General features: G+C 44.2%; 1 protein-coding gene across 1 annotated transcript in view; it reads left to right on the top strand.

The window, feature by feature from the left end:
- Positions 1-7,553, top strand: part of mcph1 (microcephalin 1) — a 44,031-nt gene that overhangs the window by 15,033 nt on the left and 21,445 nt on the right. Inside the window, 1 exon segment of the mRNA XM_084461363.1 lies at positions 4,698-4,775. Within this exon segment, the coding sequence (XP_084317489.1) occupies positions 4,698-4,775 (78 nt within the window).

Genomic DNA, 7,553 nt, shown 5'->3' on the forward strand with positions numbered 1-7,553 from the left:
AGGTGGCGCTATAAGTATGATGCAATACTGACACAAAGATGTGTTCAGGACAGAACCGTCATGAAGCGTGAGATATATCGGACAAATTGGATAATGTATGGAGGAGTTATGAGGACTTCCTGTTTCACCAATAGGTGGCGCTATAAGTATGATGCAATACTGACACATAGATGTGTTCAGGACAGAACCGTCATGAAGCGTGAGATATATCGGACAAATCGGACAATGTATGGAGGAGTTATGAGGACTTCCTGTTTCACCAATAGGTGGCGCTATAAGTATGATGCAATACTGACACATAGATGTGTTCAGGACAGAACCGTCATGAAGCGTGAGATATATTGGACAAATTGGATAATGTATGGAGGAGTTATGAGGACTTCGTGTTTTATGGCGAAATGTCAAACTTTGGCGGGGCGCCACGGCAAGGGTGTTTGGTGAAAACTCAATTTTTTTGATAACTTTTGATCACAAAGGTCTTAAGATGAAGCTGACCCGATATGAAGTTGATCGGATGAAATCTGTAAGAGGAGTTCGTCGAAGTACGAGGCATGGAAATGGTCAAAACAAGGACAAAATGGCACATTAAAATCAAAATGGCGGCCTTCCTGTTGCATGTTGGGTATAGCTCCAAGAGACATTTTAGTGCGTCTCGATGAACTACATATGCCCACCGAATTTTGTTCGCCTACATCAAACTGAAAGGTGGGGCTCGCCATTTTAGATTTTCCAGGGGGCGCTCTTGAGCCGTTTTGCCACACCCATTTCTGTCACCCATGAATTATCAAATTTTTCACCGGGACTGACGTATCTGCAAAGTTTCATCCGTTTTCATCGATGTTTAGGCCGTCAAAAAGGCATTTGTTTGGGGAAAAGAAGAAGGTAAAAGAAGAACTAGTGCTGCGAGCAGCAGTGAGCGGGCCCTCGCACCCCACGCGGGTCGGGGTGTGGCGCCGTTAAAGGGTGTGCTATTTCGGTGTCCAGTACTGACAGAAACTTCCTGTCACCAGTAGGTGGCGCTCTAAGCGTGACTCAATACCGACGCATAGATGTGTTCAGGACAGTACCTTGATGAAGCGTGAGAAATGTTGTGTAAATCGGACAAAGTATGTAGGAGTTATGAGGACTTCCTGTAAGCAGTAGGTGGCGCTGTAGGTATGACGCAATACTGACCTACAGATGTGTTCAAGATGCGACCTTCATCAAGCATGAGCAATTTGGAGTAAATCGGATAATGTATGTAGGAGTTATGAGTTCTTCCTGTTTCACCAGTAGGTGGCGCTGTAAGTGTAACTCAATACCGACGCATAGATGTGTTCAGAAGGTGACCTTCATGAAGCGTCAGCAATTTGGTGCAAATCGGATGATGTATGCAGGAGTTATGAGGACTTCCTGTTTCACCAATAGGTGGCGCTATAAGTATGACGCAATACTGACACATAGATGTGTTCAGGACAGAACCGTCATGAAGCGTGAGATAAATCGGACAAATCGGATAATTTATGGAGGAGTTATGAGGACTTCCTGTTTCACCAATAGGTGGCGCTATAAGTATGACGCAATACTGACACATAGATGTGTTCAGGACAGAACCGTCATGAAGCGTGAGATATATCGGACAAATCGGATAATGTATGGAGGAGTTATGAGGACTTCCTGTTTCACCAATAGGTGGCGCTATAAGTATGACGCAATACTGACACATAGATGTGTTCAGGACAGAACCGTCATGAAGCGTGAGATATATCGGACAAATCGGATAATGTATGGAGGAGTTATGAGGACTTCCTGTTTCACCAATAGGTGGCGCTATAAGTATGACGCAATACTGACACATAGATGTGTTCAGGACAGAACCTTCATGAAGCGTGAGATATATCGGACGAATTGGATAATGTATGTAGGAGTTATGAGGACTTCCTGTTTCACCAATAGGTGGCGCTATAAGTATGACGCAAAACTGACACATAGATGTGTTCAGGACAGAACCTTCATGAAGCGTGAGATATATCGGACGAATTGGATAATGTATGGAGGAGTTATGAGGACTTCCTGTTTCACCAATAGGTGGCGCTATAAGTATGACGCAATACTGAAACATAGATGTGTTCAGGACAGAACCGTCATGAAGCGTGAGATATATCGGACAAATTGGATAATGTATGGAGGAGTTATGAGGACTTCCTGTTTCACCAATAGGTGGCGCTATAAGTATGACGCAATACTGACACATAGATGTGTTCAGGACAGAACCGTCATGAAGCGTGAGATATATCGGACAAATTGGATAATGTATGGATGAGTTATGAGGACTTCCTGTTTCACCAATAGGTGGCGCTATAAGTATGATGCAATACTGACACATAGATGTGTTCAGGACAGAACCGTCATGAAGCGTGAGATATATCGGACAAATTGGATAATGTATGGATGAGTTATGAGGACTTCCTGTTTCACCAATAGGTGGCGCTATAAGTATGACGCAATACTGACACATAGATGTGTTCAGGACAGAACCGTCATGAAGCGTGAGATATATCGGACAAATTGGATAATGTATGGAGGAGTTATGAGGACTTCCTGTTTCACCAATAGGTGGCGCTATAAGTATGACGCAATACTGACACATAGATGTGTTCAGGACAGAACCGTCATGAAGAGTGAGATATATCGGACAAATTGGATAATGTATGGAGGAGTTATGAGGACTTCGTGTTTTATGGCGAAATGTCAAACTTTGGCGGGGCGCCACGGCAAGGGTGTTTGGTGAAAACTCAATTTTTTTGATAACTTTTGATCACAAAGGCCTTAAGATGAAGCTGACCCGATATGAAGTTGATCGGATGAAATCTGTAGGAGGAGTTTGTCGAAGTACGAGGCATGGAAATGGTCAAAACAAGGACAAAATGGCACATTAAAAGCAAAATGGCGGCCTTACTGTTGCATGTTGGGTATAGCTCCAAGAGACATTTTAGTGCGTCTCGATGAACTACATATGCCCTCCGAATTTCATTCGCCTACATCAAACTGAAAGGTGGGGCTCGCCATTTTAGATTTTCCAGGGGGCGCTCTTGAGCCGTTTTGCCACGCCCATTTCCGTCACCCATGAATTATCAAATTTTTCACCGGGACTGACGTATCTGCAAAGTTTCATCCGTTTTCATCGATGTTCAGGCCGCCTAAAAGGCATTTGTTTGGAGTAAAGGAGAAGGAGAAGGAGAAGGAGAAGGAGAAGAATAATAATAATCCTTCGAGTTTCAATAGGGCCTCGCACAGCCAGTGCTCGGGCCCTAATAATAATCCTTCGAAATACAATAGGGCCTCGCACCGCCAGTGCTCGGGCCCTAATGAGGTCAAGGGCATACTTTCAGTAAAAAATATTTTAATTAACGTTGTCAGTTTAGCACTCGTCAGAGATCATGCCTCCGAAAAGATCAACGTTTCCACGGAGCATCTGTGTTTGCTAGCTAGCAAGGCTAAATATCGACTGATAAATTGTAGGCTAACAAATTATTGGAAAAAAACGATATTTTGCGCTGCGCAGTGATATCAAAACACATCCAGGTAAACAGAGGTAGTGTCATAGGTGTGCTATATTATACTATATAGCCTGGCTTTGAACGTCTCTCAACCAATCAGATTACGTGATTTGACCTACCCGTTTTGTAATATCCCATAGGTTTTGTTAGTGTGTTTTGTAGTAAGAATGAGTTGATAAAAATAGTGGACTGAGGTTTTCAATGCCCTTGTACATGGTGTGCTTTAGATTAATTTATGATTTAGCAACACAGGTTAGACGTGTTGCAAAATCGTTAAAAAAAAACGTTATTTTGTGGTTGCAAAATCAGCACATGTAGGTTACATGTTGCAAAATCATGAATTAAAAGTACCCAACCAAACGTGAATCAAAACAATCCGTTCTTTGTTTATGTTCGAAATTCCTCGATTATATGGTTCCTTGTAGTCTAATAAACATGTTCAATCACTTGAATGTCTTTCCTACCTTGTAATATCTTTGCAAAATGATATTTAGCTAATGTTTTGAAAACAACAAAGATGTGTGAAACGTCACTATTATGTGCTCCGCGGATTGACGCAATGACGTAGGATGCGATTTTCGGGGACCACCTTCTCAAATTTGCTCTAGAGCGCATACTAGTGGTCAAAAACTACATTGGGTACCTTTAATCTAATCCACACTGTGTGAGCTCATTGTGGACTTCTGAGCCGTGTCTGATCATTGGTGCATGTGCCGTACTGTAACAGTGGCCAAGGTTATTTACCAAAGGCCAGATTTGCTGGAACTACATAAGACTAATCCTAGACAGACTGGCTATATCTGGACCATTTACAGTAAAGTGGATCAACGTGCATTGTCCTTGAAGTATACATCTTCATGGACAGTCTCCACTGAACGATTTAGGTCAGAGAATTGTCTTAATGCCATTTGTGTCAGAAATTGTTCCACTATACCTTTCTAGCATAGAGGAGGGATAATAATATTGTACTGATGTACTTTAATGACACCAAATCTCTCAATAATATAGAGACACATTATGTAGATTATGCATTTTGATTTGAGGACTAACATGAAAACTACCTACTACTACTAACGTGTGTCCGGGTATAAATTCCCTTTTTGTGGAACCTTCCCAGTGGTTTGTCCCTCAGTAGACTGACAGAGCTTCCCCTCACAGATTCTGTGGTGTTTGGAGCAAAGACACTGGATACCTGAGGAGCCGTACGAACTATCAGACCATTTCCCTGCTGCGCCTGTGAGTATCTGTCCTTTGTCCTTGTCCAAACCCCTTAACTTGACTGACAGTGTAGGTATTACACTCTTATACAGCTTCAGTGTATAGACTTTGTTGTATATATTTTTTAAGATGTGTATTCTGTGTATAGTCTCTGATTGGGTTAGGGTTGTCCTTGTCCAAACCCCTGAACTTGACTGACAGTGTAGGTATTACACTCTTATACAGCTTCAGTGTATAGACTTTGTTGTATATATTTTTTAAGATGTGTATTCTGTGTATAGTCTCTGATTGTGCCTTTTGTCCCTGATTGTGCCGCCTTGTTGTCCTTACTGGTGTAACACCACAGTTTCCCGTCAGGGTTCAATAAAGCACCTATAGATCTCTCTTACATCCCCCACTTAACTTTACAAACTAGAGTTTTAAAGGCTGTTAAAACATATTTCACCAACCATCCAGCTGTAGCTGTCTAAAGTGTCAGAGCAGGAGGAAGCGGGTCGCAAACCTGTTCATTTGATCGTCATTCATTAATTTTCATGGAGGTTGTTTTTTCCTCTGCGTCCTGTCTCCTTCCTGCCCTCTTCATTCATGAATCCTTGTCCTGTCCTGTGTGTGTGAGGGGCAGAAGGTTGGGCTTAGGGGGGTGAGGGGTAGAGGGTTGGGGTTAGGGGGGTGAGTGTGAGGGGTAGAGGGTTGGGGTTAGGGGGGTGAGGGGGAGAGGGTTGGGGTTAGGGGGGTGAGTGTGAGGGGTAGAGGGTTGGGGTTAGGGGGGTGAGTGTGAGGGGTAGAGGGTTGGGGTTAGGGGGGTGAGTGTGAGGGGTAGAGGGTTGGGGTTAGGGGGGTGAGTGTGAGGGGTAGAGGGTTGGGGTTAGGGGGTGAGTGTGAGGGGTAGAGGGTTGGGGTTAGGGGGGTGAGTGTGAGGGGGAGAGGGTTGGGGTTAGGGGGGTGAGTGTGAGGGGTAGAGGGTTGGGGTTAGGGGGGTGAGTGTGAGGGGGAGAGGGTTGGGGTTAGGGGGGTGAGTGTGAGGGGTAGAGGGTTGGGGTTAGGGGGGTGAGTGTGAGGGGTAGAGGGTTGGGGTTAGGGGGGTGAGTGTGAGGGGTAGAGGGTTGGGGTTAGGGGGTGAGTGTGAGGGGTAGAGGGTTGGGGTTAGGGGGGTGAGTGTGAGGGGGAGAGGGTTGGGGTTAGGAGGGTGAGTGTGAGGGGTAGAGGGTTGGGGTTAGGGGGTGAGTGTGAGGGGGAGAGGGTTGGGGTTAGGAGGGTGAGTGTGAGGGGTAGAGGGTTGGGGTTAGGGGGTGAGTGTGAGGGGGAGAGGGTTGGGGTTAGGAGGGTGAGTGTGAGGGGTAGAGGGTTGGGGTTAGGGGGTGAGTGTGAGGGGGAGAGGGTTCTGGAGGTGAGGTGGGGGTTAGGGGGTGAGTGTGAGGGGGAGAGGGTTGGGGTTAGGGGGGTGAGTGTGAGGGGGAGAGGGTTAGGGAGGTGAGGTGGGGGTTAGGGTTGTACGGTCGACAAAAACAGTCCTCTCCACTGTCCCCCAGGCCCCTGACGAGGCAGCCTGTTTGATTTAAAGGGGAAGCGCAGCGTTTTTGTCTTGTCACAAAGGTGGATCATGCTGATTGGTTCTGTCCGGTGCAGCGGTGGCTAGTGCTGACCTGAGTTCAGTGACTTTTTGCAGAGTCTGACGTCCACTGAGAAACCAATTAACTGAAAGCCGAAAAGGATTTTCAAAACACCAGAAGTTGTCAATTATCCCGAGCTAGGTGACAGCAAAACTCTGAAAGACATATTTAATGTTTTATACAAAAGCAGAAGTACGGTGTAGCAGACAGTGGTTTGAATGAAGTCTGTGGGCAGTTTCCTGGTCCCACAGATGAACATGGTTCATATTGTTAGCATTAATAAGTTATTAGACCATCTATCTCATTGTTATTGTTATGACACATTGAACTCTATTTATTGACACTGGCCTAGTCATTTTCATTAAAAGATCACGAAAGAGTAAAAAAGTGGACATCATCTTAAAACACAGATAAACATTTCAAGCAGGTGTTTGCAAGAGATGATGGGGCACATCTGAATGTTTGAACAATATTTTGAATAGTGTTTGATAGTATCAATTGATATGAACCTCGGTATCCCTGGGAGTAATATTCAACATGGTTGATGACCCATCTATACATTTAAATTAAATTACTTAAGTATTTACATCCTCTTTAAGAAATAATAGTTGTTTTCTCCGTGGAACCAGTGCTGTAGTACATTATTAAATCAGGTAGTTGGTATGAAATATTCCCTGTTGTACCATAGTTCCTTTGCTTAAAGTGTAACAATCTAGTTTTTCTGATGCAAAACATACAAAATACTGGGATGGGTATTGGAAATTGACTTTGTCAACCTCACAATGTGTTGCACACTGATAAATCCCAACATGTAACATGTTAATGGACCTAGACCTGGATCTACATGAGGAGAAGACACGTTGCATCTCTGTCACAGTTCCATCTCCAGATACCACATTTCTTTACAGACCAATTGAGTCCTTTGACGACCTTTAACCTATTGGTCCTGGTTGGTTGGGCAGTATTTTTCTCTTCAACCATTAGGTACAAAATCAGTAAACAGTTTAGCAGACTCAGAGCAGCAATGCAAATGGTTCCTTTCCACATGAAGAGCTTGTAAGAACAATTGCTGTCATGGAGTTCCTCTATCCACATCACTGTGCCTTTGTCCAGGACTCAAGTCTGTCTTGTGTTTTTCTGTAAAAAAAGCACAGTCAGTGCTCTTTGCTCAATGTGGTCCTCATGT

Source organism: Borostomias antarcticus, assembly GCF_949987555.1.
Source record: "Borostomias antarcticus genome assembly, chromosome: 2".
Classification (NCBI taxonomy): domain Eukaryota; kingdom Metazoa; phylum Chordata; class Actinopteri; order Stomiiformes; family Stomiidae; genus Borostomias; species Borostomias antarcticus.